The following is a 17,813-nucleotide window of genomic DNA, read 5'->3' on the forward strand; positions in this document are numbered from 1 at the left end:
TCAGATTTCTTTGTGAGAACAGGGGTATATGCAGGCAGATTTAAGATTAGAATTCAGGTCACAAGCCTGGCCATTTAACCTAATCCTTTTGTAGAATGGAAGTTAGACACATGCTTTCTGTTTCTCCTGAAGAATAAATGTCTCTGAGTACTTTCTTAGATCTCCTTAAAAGAAAATTAGAACATAAAAAAATGAAACATTTTAAATACAGGTCATTGTCTGCACAGAGTTTAGAAAGGAGCTAATATATTTCAGGTGGCAAAAGTTAATCATAGCTTATTTTAAAATGTACATAGATTAAAATCTAAATTTGGGTAAATGATGCCTTAACAGCATAACACCTATCATCCAATCTGTCTTAGAGCTGATATAATTTTAGGTTGTGTAGTTTGTTTGAGAGCTTGATTACTAATTTCCCAATCTAAAATACTTTTAGCTTCTTGCCTCAGCCATTTAATTGAAAAAATAGATTTTTAGCTTTTGAATTGGTATTAAAGATGTTTGGGGATTTGTTGATCAACATTGTAGGTGTAACTTAATATTGTCCGAAATTACCAAAGAAAAGTATCCAGGAATATCCAAAATAATAAAATAAGGTGTTTGTTTACTCCTTACTGGAACTTTTGTGGACTTGGTGTCTACTATCCTAGGCTGTCACCTCTGTTTTGCAGCAGTGCTGAGTCATCATGAGCACCAAGCAACTTCATGACATGGCATGTTTTATATTAATGTTATTTGATTAAGTGTCCAAGGGTTTCTGAGCAAAAATGACATTTTTGGTTACGTAGTAGAGGGTTGGAATAAGAATGAGAGCTCTGGCACTTCTAGTTAATGGATGTTTGCCATTGCCTGTCAGGCCAACTGGCTTGTGCAGTCACGCAGTACCTGGGACTTTTGCATGTGTTCAACTGACTTGTAATTTCCTCTTTTGACTTTTCTGGGTTAACTCTGCTGAAATATATCTAAAGTTTGCATTTTTACTTTTAACTTCTGCTCTTTAAAATGCCATCTTGCTTGAAGTTGTGGAGACAGAAATCCATTGTCTTACTCAACTAACTGAAGTGTAGTAAGATTGTAGAATCATAAGTGAAGAACATCCCTTGAATAATGTAAGTTGATCATTCTCACTCGCCTTCTCGGCCTACTCCCTAATTCTTAGCCCATATGCGTTTAGGAAATGGTGTCATTTTTCTAGTTGGGAGTGAACAGGTCGCTTAAGAGGATGTGGTTAGTTCTTGTCACCTGTTCAGTCTCCTTTCCAATTTCCTTTTTATGCAGATTATCAGGTCCAGAAAGTGAGCTCTGGAAGGTCAAGCTGCTTTTCTTAATAACCACCACAAAACCCTTGAGCCCATTGGCAAACCAGAACCTTGCCTCTGGAAGAATCTACTGCCACCTCCTGGTGAGAGGGAACTACTTATTTTTGCCCTTTTGGGGGATGTGCTTCAGAGGTTTTGTCTTCTGGTTTGGAGCTAAGGGAATCAATCCACTTATTTTATCTTCCTACTAGAGGCCCAGTGCACAAAATTTGTGCACTGGTAGGATCTTAATGGCTGCTGGCTGGGTACTCCCTCCCCTTCCCCTGGCCAGCCCCGCCCCCTGGTCGAACTCCCTGACGAACTCCCAATTTTGTGTACTACATTTTCTATAGGAGGATATGTAGTGTTTGTCTAACAAGTCACTTCGTGCATTTAGCTATTTCAGAAATAGGGGGAGGAAACCCCTTTATTAAGTAGCTTTGATCAGGAGTCTGGGCAAACTTTCTGTAAGGAACTAGATAGTATTTTAGGTTTGTTGCTGCAAGTTCTTTGTTTTGTTTTTTTATAACTCTTTAAAAATGTAAATACCATTCTTAGCGTGGGGACTGTATAAAAACAGACCAAGAGCTGAATTTGGCCTATAGACCATAGTTTGCCTAACCTGGCTTTATATAACTAGAGGCCTGGTGCACGAAATTCGTGCATGGGGCGGGGCTGCCCTCAGCCCAGCCTGCACCCTCTCCAATCTGGGATCCTTCTCACAATCCAGGACCGCTGGCTCCTAACTGCTCACCTGCCAGCCTGCCTGCCTGATTGCCCCTAACTGCACCTTCCCTGCCCCCCGCCAGCCTGATCACCCCTAACCGCCTTTGCCTGCTGGCCTGGTCGCCCCCAACTGTCCCCCTCTGCTGACCTGGTTGCCCCTCACTGCCCCCCCTACTGGCCTTGTTGCCCCACGTAGCCTGCTGTTCGGTCATTCTGTCTGGTTGTTTGGTCTTGACACCCCCTGGCTTTTTATATATTAGGATGTGTTTGTTGGTTTGTTTTAGTACCTTCCACATGATACTTTGTTCCAAATAAGTATGTTATGCTTGGTATCTGTAGGCCAAAGCATGTTCTTAGTTTTGAAAAGGAGGGATATTTATTTATTTATTTATTATTTATTACTTTTTTTAATCCTCACCTGAGGATATTTTCCCATTGATTTTTAGAGAGAGTGGAAGAGAGAGGGAAGACAGAGAAATAATGATGTGAGAGAAGTACATAGATCGGTTGCCTCCTCTATGAATGCAGACCAGGGCCCGGGCAGAGGAGGAGCCTACAACCAAGGTACATGCCCTTGAGTGGAATCAAACCTGGGACCCTTTGGTCTGCAGGCCGATGCTCTATCCCAGTGGTTCTCAACCTTCCTAATGCTGCGACCCTTTATTACAGTTCCTCATGTTGTGGTGACCCCCAGCCATAAAATTATTTTCGTTGCTACTTCATAACTGTAGTTTTGCTACTGTTATGAATCGTAATGTAAATATCTGATATGCTATATGTGTTTTCTGATGGTCGTGACCCACAGGTTGAAAACCGCTGCTTATCCACTGAGCCAAACTGGCTAGGGTGAAAAGGAGGGATATTTAGAGGTTGAATATCTAACTCATTCCTGAAGTCACTAAGTAATTTTGATTTTTACTTTATCTTTATTTTCTTTATCTTAGATATTTAATTCTATTCACAGAAATAATAGAAATGGAAATAGTTGATTAGGGAAAAGTGCTATAATGGAGTCAGAGTATTTGGGTTGGGTCCATGTTCTGTCAGGACTTGGAATAAACTTGTAAATAAATACAAGTTATTTAAGTTCTTTGTGCTTAATTTACTCATCTGTAAAGTGGAAATTGTTGTGAGGGTTAAATGAGATAAGTAAAGCTCTTTGACCAGAGCTTGGCATATAAAGTAAGGACTCATTTGAAATTGTTGTGATTAAATAGAACCTTTTGGTTTATTTTATTTTATTTAAAAAAATATATCTTTATTGATTTCAGAGAGGAAGGGAGAGGGAGAGATAGAAACATCAATGATGAGAGAAAATCGTTGATTGGCTGCCTCCTGCACACCCCTTACTGGGGATTGAGCCCGCAACCCAGGCCTATGCCCTTGACCAGAATCGAATCCAGGACACTTCAGTCTGCAGGCCAGCGCTCTATCTACTGAGCCAAATTGGCTAGGGCTATTTTATTTATTTTTATGTTAATCCTCACCCAAGGATATATTTTCCATTGATTTTTAGAGAGAGTGGAAGGGAGGAAATGGGGAGGGAGGAGAGAAAAAGAAACTCACCTCAACTGACCAACGGGGCCTGGATTGAACCCAGGTACTTGCCCTTAACTGGGAATGGAATCCTCGATCTTTCCAGGCAAGGGCTGATGCTCTAACCACTGAGTACAGGAACCAGGGCAGAACTTTTTGATTTAAATGTTATTATTGTCTCTGAATGTTGCTGCCTCTTTGTAAAGGTTTTTTTTCTTTTATGTGCTCAAGCTCAATCTCTTATAGGTTCATATTGGACTTAAGGACTGGTTTGTTGAGTGATGAGGCCAAACCATAAACTATTACTACTCTCTTAAGTACTTTTAAAGTGTTTTGCTTATAGAAATGCCAGTCATTTAAGTGTATAGGAAAATAAATTCAGGTATTAAGTTGTTTCAAGCAGTTGTGATGAGAGGCTCTTATGTGTGATATTGTATCAGTTTACTTACTAATTTTTCTAATAAGATACATGACCATAAAGCCCACATGTTGTCTCCATTTCCTGGAAAGTGTCCTGAGGAGGCAGTTATTAGTTTGAAGTAAAGTGAACACTTTGATCTGGTTTGGCTCAGTGGATAGAGCGTCACTAATTAAAACATTTTCATTAGGTACAGCATATTGGAAAGATGTAATGGTCATGGTTGTAATATATTTTTAAAAGATTCTTCTGTTTTGGGAAGCACATACACAATTAATGTTTTGCCACCAGATACAATTTACTGTGTTTACTGTCAGAAACAGGATAGTACAATGCCTTTTCTGTCTATAGATATTTCAGTTTGTCAGTTTGTTAGATTTCACTTATCTTTTTCATTGTGTTATTTAAGAAATAAAATCTTATAGATGTGTAAAAGCGGCAATGTCTTACAGGCAACTGTGAGTGAATTAAGCTAAATTGCATTAGCTTTTTATTGGGTCTCCTATATTGCTGGCTTGAAGGTCCTTTTAGGGACACCTTTTCTTATCCTTGTTTGATTACTGTTAATTTTCAATACCACCTCTATTATATGGATAACTAAAAATAAGACTAAGCCAGGTCATGTTTCTCCTTACTGAAATAGTGATAGAGTTTTGAAGGAATTGGAAATGTGTAGCCAATTGTAGTTTTTAAAATTTTTTAGCAAGAATAATTTTTATGCTCATGTTTTTTGACTTGATCTCTTAAAGTTTAGAAGAGAAATGAAAAGTTTGGATTTCAAGCAGCTAGAAAGATTTGGATTAGTTTATAACAATTAATAGTTTAGATTTGTAGGTTAAATTCAGATCATTATAACTGCATTAGAATTGGAATACTTGATTACTTTAGAATGGCATCTATGTTTTTGCTATTTAGTGTTTTTATAATTAGTGTCATGTGAAGTCTTGGGTTGTTAGCTCTTGTTCTTCACTTGGGCTTGGACAGAGCAAGGGGGAACACCAATTAGTCAGATTATCTATCTATATTTATCTCTCTCTCTCTCTATCTATATATATATAAAAGCCTAAGCTAACATTCAGCCATTCAACTGGTAGCTATGATGAGTACTGACCACCAGGGGCAGACGTTCAACACACAGGCATGGGAATGTGGAACAGATTCAGAGGGAAGTGGAGCATGTGAAGAGATTAACCAAAGATCGTATATGCATACTTGAGGCCCGGTGCACTGATTCAAGCACCAGTGGGGTCCCTCGGCCTGGCCTGTGGGGATTGGCCCAAAACTGGCAGTCCGACATCGCCCAAGGGGTCCTGAATTGCAAGAGGGTGCAGGCCAGGCCAAGAGACCCCACTGGTGCACAAATCTGTGCACTGGGCCTCTAGTATATATATAAAAGCCTAAGGGACCATCTGACTGTTCTACCAGTAGCTATGCCGAGTAATGACCACTGGGGGGCAGACGCTCAGTGCACAGCCATGGAAACATGGAACAGACTGATGAATCTCAGAGGGGAGGGGGGGTTGGGGGAGGGCGGTTAGAGATTAACCAAAGATCTTATATGCATACTAGAGGCCCGGTGCATGCATTTGTGCACTGGTGGGGTCCCTCGGCTGGCCTGCGGGGATCGGGCCAAAACTGGCAGTCGACATCCCCGAGGGGTCCCGGATTGTGAGAGGGCGCAGGCCAGGCAGAGGGACTGCACCAGGCCTCGAGGCCTTTTATATATAAAAGCCTAAGCGACCGTCCTACCAGTAGCTATGACATGCACTGACCACCAGGGGGCAGACGCTCAACACAGGAGCTGTTGAGCTGCGGTGACTTGGCAGCTGTGGTTCTCGGGTGATGCACCTGGAACCAGAGAGGAGGGAGCCCGATTCCAGGGTGCGTCACCCGAGAACTGCCCTTTCGCAATCCGGGACCCTTGGGGGATGTCGGAGAGCCAGTTTGGGCCCGATCCCCGCAGGCCAGGCCGAGGGACCCCAATCTGTGCACCGGGCCTCTAGTATGAAATAGGACTTTTAAAAAGTTTGGAAAGGAGAGCCTGGTGGCATGGGAGTTCAGTGGGTAAGGAGAATGTACACAGAAACTTGAAAGAGAACTAAGTTAGTTACAGGCCTCAACAAAATAAAGGTACCTGAAAGACCAGACAGAAATCAGAACAGCTGTGTATTCTGGTGGAATGGAGCTCTAGAACCTGAAAACTGAAGATGGATTGTATTTGATATTTACAGTAGAGATCCAGTGAAGTTATTTGAGAAAGGATAGTCTATAATCTGGATTCTACTATTTAATAGAGGATCATGTGAAGAAAAAAGTTGAAAAAAATATATTTTCATTACAAATGAGTTCTGAGTTAGGATTGTAGAAGAGCCTTGCCCCTTCTCACCCTTCTTTCATCCTTGAACTCAGGTTAAATGTAATTTGAAAAACTAATATATTCACAGTCCATATACATTGAATATGTTTAATATGTGTGTAGTATTGAATTGAATTTATTTCTGATCCCAAATTGAGTGCTTATTATAAATCTCAGTGGCATTTTTAATGTGTTGTGCCACATGCAGAACCCTTAGTTCTTGGAAAGAAAACACCCAGTCAGTTTAACCAGCCCGAGTTTAAACATTTACTCCTTTATCCTTGAATCCAACTTCATTAGTTATGATTATCTAGTGTAAGACTTTGCTTTAGAATTATAAGGAGTATTTTTAAGATTTTAATACACCATTTATTTTGTTGATTTTTCTAAGACCTTCATTAATTTTGCTTTTTTTAGTTACTTTTCTGTTTTCTTTTATTTAGTTGGCTTTGTGTTATTTGTCATTCCAGAGGATGGTTCAATTTTCCTGTGCTCTTGGATAGCTTCACTTTTTTTTTTTGAGGAAGGGTTATTAGTGTAGCAATAAAAATAATATTTGCTTAAGGTGAAACTATTACACCATGCAAATGTATTATTTATTTTTAAATTCTAGAATTACTGATGTCCTTTTTAGAGTAGAGATGCATTGTTTAGAAACTTGTCATGGAATATTCATATGTGGGAACAAGAGGGTGGTTGAGTAGTGCAGTTGTAGATAAATTAAAACCATCTACCAACTGATCTGTGCCTTGTACATACCTGGTGCCTGCCCTCCCAGAACTGATGCTCTAGTGGAGGTGATGGACAGACTGTAATTGCCATCCTGCTTGACAGATTGCCATGGTGTAGAAAGTACAGGGCACTGTTGGCACATGTAAGGGAGTGACTGTCCCAGACTTGGAGAAACGTACAAGTTATAAATGTGCTTATCGCTGAAGCCTCTGAAAGTAGGGAGAAAGCTAATCTGGTACAGCAGGATTGAGTATTCAGGTCTTACTAGACTTTTACTCTATTTTTCCTTCAAGTTTTTGTTTGCTTTAAATATCATAAAGCATTTTTTGTTCAGGTTCTCATAGGAAACTGATTTGCCCTGATGAATCTTGTCTCAAGAACTCCTGAAAAGAGAGACTTTTTTTGGTAATATCATCAAAGGAACCTTTTCTTCAATAAGAAAACGATTCTTCTCCTTTTCTAACTCCCTTTACTCTTTCTCAGTTTTCCATTAGTGGCTGAAGTCTATCTTCAGTACTTCAAAACTCTTTAAAAAATTGCCAGTCAGGGAAGTAGTTCTCCAAATTTACTTCATAGACAGGGTCTCTTACCTCTTTATACTCTCCTGCCCAGTTCTGTGTGTAACGAGATTTCTTTTTCTTAGCAGCTTTAAAATTCTAATATCTGGTTGTTGGTTATTTACTGTAAGTGTAAAGTCTTTAACTGAAAAACAATAGTTTCAGAGGTATGACCTTTATGTCTACATTTGGTTTGATTTTCAGAGTAGATATTCATAAAAATTGGTGTAATATAATTTGATAGATAATGAGATAATCATGGAAATAGGATGGTCTTTTACGTAAAACTTTGTTGTATAAATCTTATACTCAGGGTTATGTTTACTATGGCCTTAATTGGGATAATAGTCATTGAGCTTTTAGAGAATTTTAGTACAGTGGTTCTCAAACTTTAATTGGCATAAGATTTGCCGCAGAAGCTTTAGAAAACAAGTTTCCATTTCTAACATGCTCGGGTAACACCAAAGCTGCTGGTCTGAATACTTCTATTTGAGGACCACTGTGTTAGTCTTTTTATAGTGACTAGATATGTAAGCTACAGAACAAAAGGTCCCACATAGATTCTCTAATACACACACATGATTAAAGGGGAATTTTGAGGAATAGTTATTTAAAGTTTATTAGGTTTTGCATTAATTAAAAAAGGTTACTGAAAGCTTGGTCAGCATGTACCAAGGACACTCCTATATTTGAGTCTTCGCACTTTTTGTTCCCTCAGTTTATATAATATTTCTCCACTAGAAATTTGCATGTCTCATTCCTCACTTTTTTTCGGTCTTTCCTTAAATAAAATACCTATGCCATTTTGCTTCCCTGCCTTATTTTTGTCCATAGCACCAAATCATCATATTATGTTACATCTATTTACTAGTTTGTTCATTTGTCTAACTTAGAATATAAGTTCTCAGAAGGCAGGAATTTGTTCCTTGCTGTTGCCTCAGTGTTTTGTGGCTGACATAGTATGCAACCAGTAAGTATTGATTGAATGAATTGAATGAAGAAAAGCAGTGTCTGCCTTTACAGCTGTGAGTTAGATAAGATTCTAAGCCAGCGGTTCTCAACCTGTGGGTCACGACCCCTTTGGAGGTCGAATGACCCTTTCACAGGGGTTGCCTAAGACCATCGGAAAACACATATAATTACATATTGTTTTTGTGATTAATCACTATGCTTTAATTATGTTCAATTTGTAACAATGAAAATACATCCTGCATATCAGATATTTACATTACAATTCATAACAGTAGCAAAATTACAGTTATGAAGTAGCAACGAAAATAATTTTATGGTTTGGGGTCACCACAACATAAGGAACTGTATTAAAGGGTCACGGCATTAGAAAGGTTGAGAACCACTGTTCTAAACTATTCACCAAAATTTACTCTTTTCTTGCCTATTTGTGTATTTTTGCAGAGATAAAAGTTGGATGTAACTTTCGGGTATAATAATATTTTTCCAAGTGTGGCACATGTGTTCATTGCTGATAAAGAAGATGCATCTGACAACATGGATAACTTTTTAGTTTTCATGTTAATTAGACCAAAAAAATTTTAGCAAGTAGGATAGGAACCCACCAAGAAACAGTTCACTCTGGATGGTGCAAGTGGAGTATCTTTAAGAGAGTCTACTTAGAGATATGCTGGTGGTTTAAAGGAATAAATACAGGATAGCAGGAGTCACAGAGACTAACAGTAGCAGAAGCTGCTACCATCCCTAGTACTGGAAGGTTAAAGGGAAGAAATGGTGTAATGAGTGGAGAAGGAGCCACCTTGCTGGAACTGTAGTTTTGGAGAGGGAGCACTTAAGCAGAGAGGGAGCACAGGAAGAAAGACTTCTCTTTTCTCCCCTCCTCTAATATCTGGTGTCCTCTACTATCTCTTGTAGGCCAGTTCTTCCAGAAGCCAGTTTTGTGGGACAGCCTATCAAGAATGGAGTGAGGGAAGGGCAAGTGAAGACCAGCATAGCATCAAGTCTGTGAATTGATTTTATTGTGTAGGAAAAGCTAAATTTATTAAGAGAAATTAATAGATAGAAAATCCTATATAATAAAAGCCTAATATGCTAAGTGTCCGACCATTCATTCGACTGGTCACTGTGATGTGCACTAAGCACCAGGGGGCAGGTGCTCCAACTGGTAGGTTAGCTTGCAGCTGGAGTTTGGCCGATTGGGACTGGGCGAGACTGGTTGGACACACCCTGGAGCCCTCCCGTGGTTCCTCCCTGGCCCCGATCGTGCACCGGTGGGGGTCCCTCAGCCTGGCCTGTGCCCCCTCGCAATCTGGGACCCCTTGGGAGATGTCGGAGAGCTTGTTTCAGCCCGATCCCTGCAGGCCAGGCCGAGGGACCCTCCCACCAGTGCATGAATCTATGCACTGGGCCTCTAGTCATTAGTGCAGGTAAAAAATCATGGCTAATCTGGGAAACACTGGGGAAATAGTACTATAAGCTGCATTGTATTCTGCAGTCCACTATACAATTTGTTTTTCTCATTCATTTTAGTACTAGAGGCCCGGTGCACAAAAATTTGTGCAGTGGCAGGGGAAGGGGGGTGGCGGGGGTGTCCCTCAGCCCCACTTGTGCTCTCTCACAGTCTGGGACCCCCCGGGAGATAACCACCTGCTGGCTTAGGCCTGCTCCCCGGGTGGCAGATGGCAGGCCCGATCCCTCGGTGCCTGCCCCACCTCCCCAGGTCGTGCACACGGCAGGGCCGATCCGGGGGTTGGGGCACCGGGTCGGGTTGCACATGGGATGCCCGGGCAGGCCGGCGGATCGCTGCTTCCCTGCCCGGCCGCCCTGGGTTGGGTCGCACACGGGATGCCTGGATGGAGGCCGGGCAGGCTGGCCGATCGCTGCTGCACCGCCCGGCTGCCCCGGGTCGGGTCACACACGGACGCCCGCCGCCCTGTGTCTCAAATAGCAGGCCCAGATGGCTCCGGGGCAGGCGGGATGGTGTTGTCCCGCCCTGCCTGCAGTATGCAAATTAGCCGCCATCTTTGTTGGCGGTTAATTTGCATATTGTGCTGATTAGCCAATGGGAGGTTTAGCGAAGGTACAGTCAATTACCATGTTTGTCTATTATTAGATAGGATATTTTATTATGATATACAGGGTGGGGCAAAAGTAGGCTTACAGTTCATATGGAAAAGAATACAATACTTAATAAATAATAATGGAAGAATAAACTTTTTAGTACTCAAAACTATAAACCTACATTTCCCCCACCCTGTGTTTTATTTATTTTATTATTTTAAAAATATTTTTATTGATTTCAGAGAGGAAGGGAGAGGGAGAGAGAGAGAAACATCAATAATGGGAGAGAATCATTGATTGGCTGCTTCCTGCATGCCCAACACTGGGAATGGAGCCCCACAACCAGGGCATGTGCCCTGACCTGGAATCCGAACCGTGACTCATGGTTCATAGGTTGACACTCGACCACTGAGCCACACCAGGCAGGCCCCACCCTGTATTTTATTGATTTTTTTTTTTTTTACAGTGAGGAAGGGAGAGGGATAGAGAGTTAGAAACATCGATGAGAGAGAAACATTGATCAGCTGCCTCCTGCACACCCCCTACTAGGGATGTGCCTGCAACCAAGGTACATGCCCTTTACCGGAATCGAACCCAGGACCCTTTGGTCCGCAGGCTGACGCTCTATCCACTGAGCCACACTGGTCAGGGCCCACCCTGTATTTTAATTGACTAGTGCTCCACATTATGTTTTCCAGATAACAATCTTAAGACTAAGTATACATAATTTTATTACCTCTAATAGAGGGACTTTCCCCTAAAATGTATTGTAATTGTGTTAAATGTATCTAATTTCCTACTCTCTTTAACTAGAAGGGTGATTCTCAAATTTTAGCATACATCAAAGACATTTGGGAGTGTTTGCTAAAGCAGGTGAGCCCTCTCTCCTGACTTTTGTAGAGCTAGGATAGAGCCTGAGATGGTGTTGATATTACTGGTAAAGGGACCACTAGTACTAGAGTATACTGAGCTTAATTTAACTTTTCTTGATTACTTAAGGTCACTTATCATACAAATATATACTGAAGTACAGTCATGTTTTTTCTTATAATGGTTCCAGGTCAGTTTTATCGTCTGTATTTCTTTTTACTGTCAAGTTCTTTGTGCTCTTACTGTAATTTTCTTGTTCTAAGTTGCTGTGGGCTGAGATAGATAAATTGGTTAGATTTTAGTTTAGAAAAGAGAAGGTCTCCAAGCAAAGTTCTTAGCTTTAGTTAATGAGCTTTATTATATCAATTTTGACTGTTTAGTTTTGATTACTGATTATTTTCCACAACATCTAATGCTGCCACAGATGTGATCTTTGGTTAAGTATGATATTAATTTAAGTTCTGTACTTGCCTCAGGTGAGTAGGGATCACAGGAATCTCTAATACTTTTAGTAGCTAAACACCTTAGAGGATGTCCACAAAAGGCTTATTTTACTAAATTCTTGCTGTGTAGTGCTTTAGCTAATTTATCATTTCATATCAAATATGTGTCTTACATTTTTCAGGTCTTATTTGAATTGTTGTAGCTTGATAGCACTTTCAAGTCTTTTGAAATATGAGGGGGGTAATTAAATATTAAGTATAAGTAATATGTAAAAACAATATATATGTATGTTTTTTATAAATATTACATTTGGATGTAGGTTTATAATCTGTTTCCAAAGTAATTAATACTATGTAACATTAGCGTAGAAAAAGGGAACAGTGCAGTTGTGTTTGTAGTAGTGAGTATTCTAGGGCTGCTGGCTTCTTGTGTTACTAGAGAGCTTACATTGTAGATCTGTTTAAAATTTTTGTTTGTAGAATACATTGAAAAATAATTACATATTTCCCAGTTGTTCCCTACCCTTTTTTAATCAATAAGGAAAATACGAGTCAAATTCCTGTATCAGGTGTCTTCCATCTTTTCTGTTGACAGGATTTTTCAAGGCCTCTTTGTCTTGGGTTTGCTTTCATGGTTGGTTTATGTATTCTGCCTTGACTTCATTGTTTTTTGTACCTGCCAACTCATTTTTCCCCTTGCTTGACTTTTTCTCTGAAATTCTACTAATGCTACTTCATTTAGGTCATTGTTGCCTAAAATTGGTTTTCTCACCCCAGTTTGTTTCTGATAGTTTTTTCCCATCATTAGTGATCAAATTATCAGTATATGTTTGTTATATTTTGTAAATTGCAAAGTGCTTTCACATAATTTCATTGGATTTTTATTATAATTCATATCAGGTAATAGCAGGAGGGGGTGTTACTCTTATTTTACCTAGAGTTAATAAAAATGCAGGAAGGTAGTACTGAAGCTTTATAGGTCCTGCCAATCTCCACCTATGCTTTTACTCTATCCTAGATATACCATAGTAGTTGTACTTGTATCTGGGGCAAGTTATTCAACTTCAATGTCCCTTCATCCATAAAGTGGCACTATTAATACCAACTTCAAAAAGTATTGTGAGGATTAAATTGAATAATATGTATAAATTGCTTAGAATAGTCCCTAGCACATAGCAAAGCAACACTGAATATTAATACTGATAAACATTTTTTCTCCCTTTAAAAGTTACCATAATAAAATTCTTCAGATTTTCAGGCAATATTTGGTATGAAAGTTTACCATCAAAAAGTATCTTATATTATTTCTTGAGTTTGTTATGATAGATTAGTTCTCTTATTGTCTGTCTTTAAAAAAAAGTCTAATTTTTATTTGTCTAAATTTTTGTTCTTTTTTTAAAGATTGTGCAATAAAGTAATTGCTTGAGGAAGCTGTTGACGGTATTGTTTATATTGCTTCCTTTAATATGCTGAGATCAAAATGGATGCCTTTTCTCAGATTTTAATATTTTAATGCATATCTTATTACTAAGTGTAAAACTTTTTGCTTATTCGGTGGCCTATTGGAGTTTCTTGAAGATTCTAGTATGGCCATTTGGGGTAATTATTGACTCACGGTTATACGCATATGGGAGAAAGAAAAAGTAGGAATTTGTCTATAGAATTTGTAAAATACCATTATTTCAGCATTAGCCCAAGTAACTGAATTTTAGGAAACTTTGTTGGAAGGAAATACTTGTGTTTTTCTTGGTATGGCTCTTTGTAAATTGGTACCTAAAAAGATAAATTACTAAAACTATCTCACATGTTTTTCCCCCAACAGGGCATTCTTAGCAGGGTTACAGAATCTGTTAAGAATATTGTGCCAGGATGGCTACAGAGATACTTCAACAAGAATGAAGATGTATGCAGCTGCTCAGCAGACACCAGAGAGGTACCACAGTGGCCAGAAAATAGAGAAGATGATCATCTGATATATGCTGATGAGGAGAGTGCTAATATTCATGATGGGAGAATCACTCCTGAGCCAACAGTCAGTAATACAGAAGGTAAATAGAACATGAATATTTTTTTATAAATGATAGGCTTTCATGTCCGTGAAAGCCGCAACCTGCACGGCTAGGTTTCAGGATCTAGAAAAGGGCTGCACACAAATGAATACACTAGACAAGAAATATGAATTTGGAAATCACGGGGCACCAGGCGGAGACCCTCTCTTTAGTGGACAGGCTTCACTGGGGCCCAGACCCTGTTAGCTTTTATTCAATTTTAGAATACACATCTTGCCCTTAGGTAGGCAGAAAATTCTGGTAGCATCAGACTATCTTAAAGGTCAGTAAATATTAGTAAAGATTTACTTTGAGCCTATTAGGTCAGGAAATTGCTTTAGCCACCATTGTCTTGACAGAACAATTGGTGCATAGCTTTTAGCCCTTGCCAAAGCTCAAGGTCCATCAGCCTTCTGGGTTCCCTGTTTGCACTTTCATGATAGTGTAGGTAATGGATAGCTTCTAGTACATGTCCTAAATATAAATATTTTTATATTATCTGGCTGTGGTAAATTTGGGTAATACATAATCAATGTAGGAGGAGGGTGGTTATCAGGTTCAAATTAGGTATCTTTTTTTGTCCGCTTTGTTTATTAAACTAAGGCTGACATACAGCTAAGAGTGCAAGTTCTGATTTAGACTTTGGTTTTGAATTTTCATGCCATCAGTTGTTAGCCTTGTGGCTTTGGGCAAGGTAATCTATTTTCTCCTCTGTAACCTCATAAATTCTTTTAAAAATAAACGTGAAGCCCTTAGAATAGGTCCTGGGACTAAGGGAGAACTGTATAAATGTTAACTATTATAATGAAACTAATAATGCCTCCCGCAGCACATGAATTTAGGTATGGTATAACTGCAGTTGGCTCCTGTCTTCTCTGCAGCAAGCTCAACTGGGTCATCTCATTAATCTTAAAATTAAGTGACTACATTTTAAAGGCTTGAACTTTTTAGGATCCACATACAGCATTAAGGTAGGGTTTACAAATATTAAAATTACCCATGAAAAGAATATGGCATCTTTTGGAAATAGTACTCTGTCATTTCACTTTAGATATTTTTTACAGCTTTATTGAGGTATAATTTATGTATCATAGAACTAACCCATTTAAAGTGTACAGTCCAGTGGTGTTTGTATGTTCACAGAGTTGTTCAGCCATCACTCTACTCAGTTTGAGAACATTGGGTGTCTAGATTATTTTCTGCTAGGTGAGTGGAATGAGTTGATGAGGAGAAATCATACAGTCTTTGTCCTTTTGTGACTGGCTTTATTTCACTTAGCTTAATGTCTTTGAGGTTCATTCATGTTGTAGTGTATACCAGAATTTATTTCCTTTTAAGGTCTGATTAATATTCCATTGCATATATGTAGCACATTTATTCATCTGTCACTGACACTTTGTTTCTACCTTTTGGCTATTCTGAATAATGTTGTTAGGAACATGGTTCAACAGATCTCTTTGAGACCATGTTTTCAGTTCTTTTGGTTGTATACCCGGAAGTGGAATTGCTTAGGTCATATGGTAATTCTATTTTAAATTTTGAGAACAGAGTCTGCACCATTTCATATTTCCTACCAACAGTGCACAAGGATTTCTCCACCTCCTTGCCCAAATGTATTTTCTGCCTTGCTGATGGTAGCTGTCCTAATGGATATAAGGTGGTATCTCTTCTTGGGTTTGATTTGTATTTCTCTAATGATGAGTGATGTTGAGCATCTTTTCATATGCTTGTTGGTCATTTGTATATCACCTTTGGAGAAATGTCTTGTTCAAATTTTTAATCATATTATTTAACTTCTTTGTTTTGTGGTTTTTTATATAATCTGGATATTGGCACCTTATCAGATATATGACTTGCAAATACTTTCTACCATTCTGTGAGTTGCCTTTTCACTCTATGGATTGTCTTTTAGGGCACAAAAGTGTTTGAGTTTTATATAGTTCCATATATCTGGTTTTCTTTGGTTGCCTCTCATGTCTAAGAAATCATTGTCACCACCAACATCATGAAGCTTTTCCACTCTGTTTTCTTCTAGGAATTTTATAAAAGTTTTTGGTGTTATGTTTAGGTCTTTAATCCATTTTGAGTTAATTTTTGTTTATTGTTTAAGATAAGTGTCCAATTTCATTCTTTTGCATGTGGATATTCAGTTTTCCCAACACCATTTGTTGAAGAGACTGTTCTTCCTCCATTGAGTGGTGGTCTTGGTACCCCGGTCAAAGATTATTTGACCATATATGCAAGGGTTTATTTTTGAGCTCTGTATTCCATTTAATCTATAAAAGTGCTAATTTATATTAACAATTTCCTAATGATGAATGATTGCTTGTGTCCCTTGATTAACTCTCCCCAGTGAATGTGATCCTAGGCAGATAATTTTAACAGGTCTGTTAAGAACTTTGGACATATTGAAATAACTATTTTAAAGCCTTTGTCTGTTAAGTATAACCCTGGCTATCTTGGGTTCAATTTCTTTTGACTATTTTTTCTCCCCACTGTGGGTAACAGTTTTCTTTTTTTGTGTGTATATCAAGTAATTTTTTACTAAATATTGTCATTTTGAATAATACATGTGGAGATTCCAGATTCTATTATCTTCCTCTGAAGAGTATTTTTTATCCTCAACTGAGGACATGTTTTTATTGATTTGAGAGAGAGAAAAACATTGATGTGAAAGAGAAACATCTATCGGCTGCATGTTGCACACACCCCAACCAGGGACCAAACCTGCAACCTAGGTATGTGCCCTGATGGGGAATCTAACCCACGACCTTTGGGTGTACAGGGTGATACTCCTACCAACTGAGCCACCTGGCCAGGGCAAAAATGCATTTTAATACACCTAATCTACCAAACATCATAGCTTAGCCTAGCCTACCTTTAAGATGCTCAGAACACAACATCCCCCCCAAAAGCTGGCAACACAGTATACTGTAGAGCAGGGGTCTTCAAACTTTTTAAACAGGGGGCCAGTTCACTGTCCCTCATACCGTTGGAGGGCCGGGACTATAGTTTAAAAACAAACTATGAACAAATTTCTGTGCACACTGCACATATCTTATTTTGAAGTAAAAGAACAAAACGGGAACAAATACAATATTTGTATTTGCATGTGGCCCGCGGGTCGTAGTTTGAGGACCCCTGCTGTAGAGTATCAGTATCAGTTGTTTACCCTTGTGATCTAATGCCTGACTGGGAGCCGCATCAGGAGAGGATCTTATCGCACATTGCTATCTCAAAAAAAAAAAAAGATAAAAATTCAAAGTAGTTTCTACTTAATACATATTGCTTTCTCACCATCATAAGATCAAAAAATCTTAAGTTGAATGATTTTTAGTTAAGTCAGAGACCATCTGCACTAAATTCCAAAAGACTTCCCCCAATGACATATCTATATTTTTGTACCAGTGCTATAATGTTTTAAATATGATAGCTTTAGAATACACTTAATGGCTCTAAAAGTATTTCAGCCTACCCCACATTCATTCCCCTTATTCTTTTTTAGAATTTCTATATTCATCTTCAAGTGTATTTTCAAAAACTTTAGAATCCTTTGTCAAATTTCCAAAAGACTCTTCCAGTTAGGTTGGAATAACAGGTTTCCCAGATTAGCAAATAACTATAAAGTTGGATAAAATACAAGAAACAACAACTTTCAGACAATAGAAAGTAGCGCGCGCGCGCACACACACACACACACACACACACAACTTCACAAAGTCAACCTTATCTCTATCTAGCTCTCTGGGAACATTTTCAAACTTGGCAGAGCACTGAAGTCCAAGCAAAAACACATCAG

General features: G+C 38.9%; 1 protein-coding gene across 4 annotated transcripts in view; it reads left to right on the top strand.

Annotated features, from left to right (window-relative positions):
* The window catches only part of NUP153 (nucleoporin 153), a 79,826-nt gene that overhangs the window by 1,902 nt on the left and 60,111 nt on the right, over nt 1-17,813 (top strand). For all 4 annotated transcript variants that reach the window (XM_070405685.1, XM_070405682.1, XM_070405683.1 and 1 more), the window contains exon 2: nt 13,789-14,014. In XM_070405685.1, coding sequence (XP_070261786.1) covers nt 13,789-14,014 — 226 coding nt within the window. The remainder of the gene's footprint in view (nt 1-13,788; nt 14,015-17,813) is intronic.

The sequence above is a fragment of the Myotis yumanensis genome, unplaced genomic scaffold (assembly GCF_028538775.1).
Source record: "Myotis yumanensis isolate MYYU_CA2020_CCGP unplaced genomic scaffold, mMyoYum1.0.hap1 SCAF_2, whole genome shotgun sequence".
Lineage (NCBI taxonomy): Eukaryota > Metazoa > Chordata > Mammalia > Chiroptera > Vespertilionidae > Myotis > Myotis yumanensis.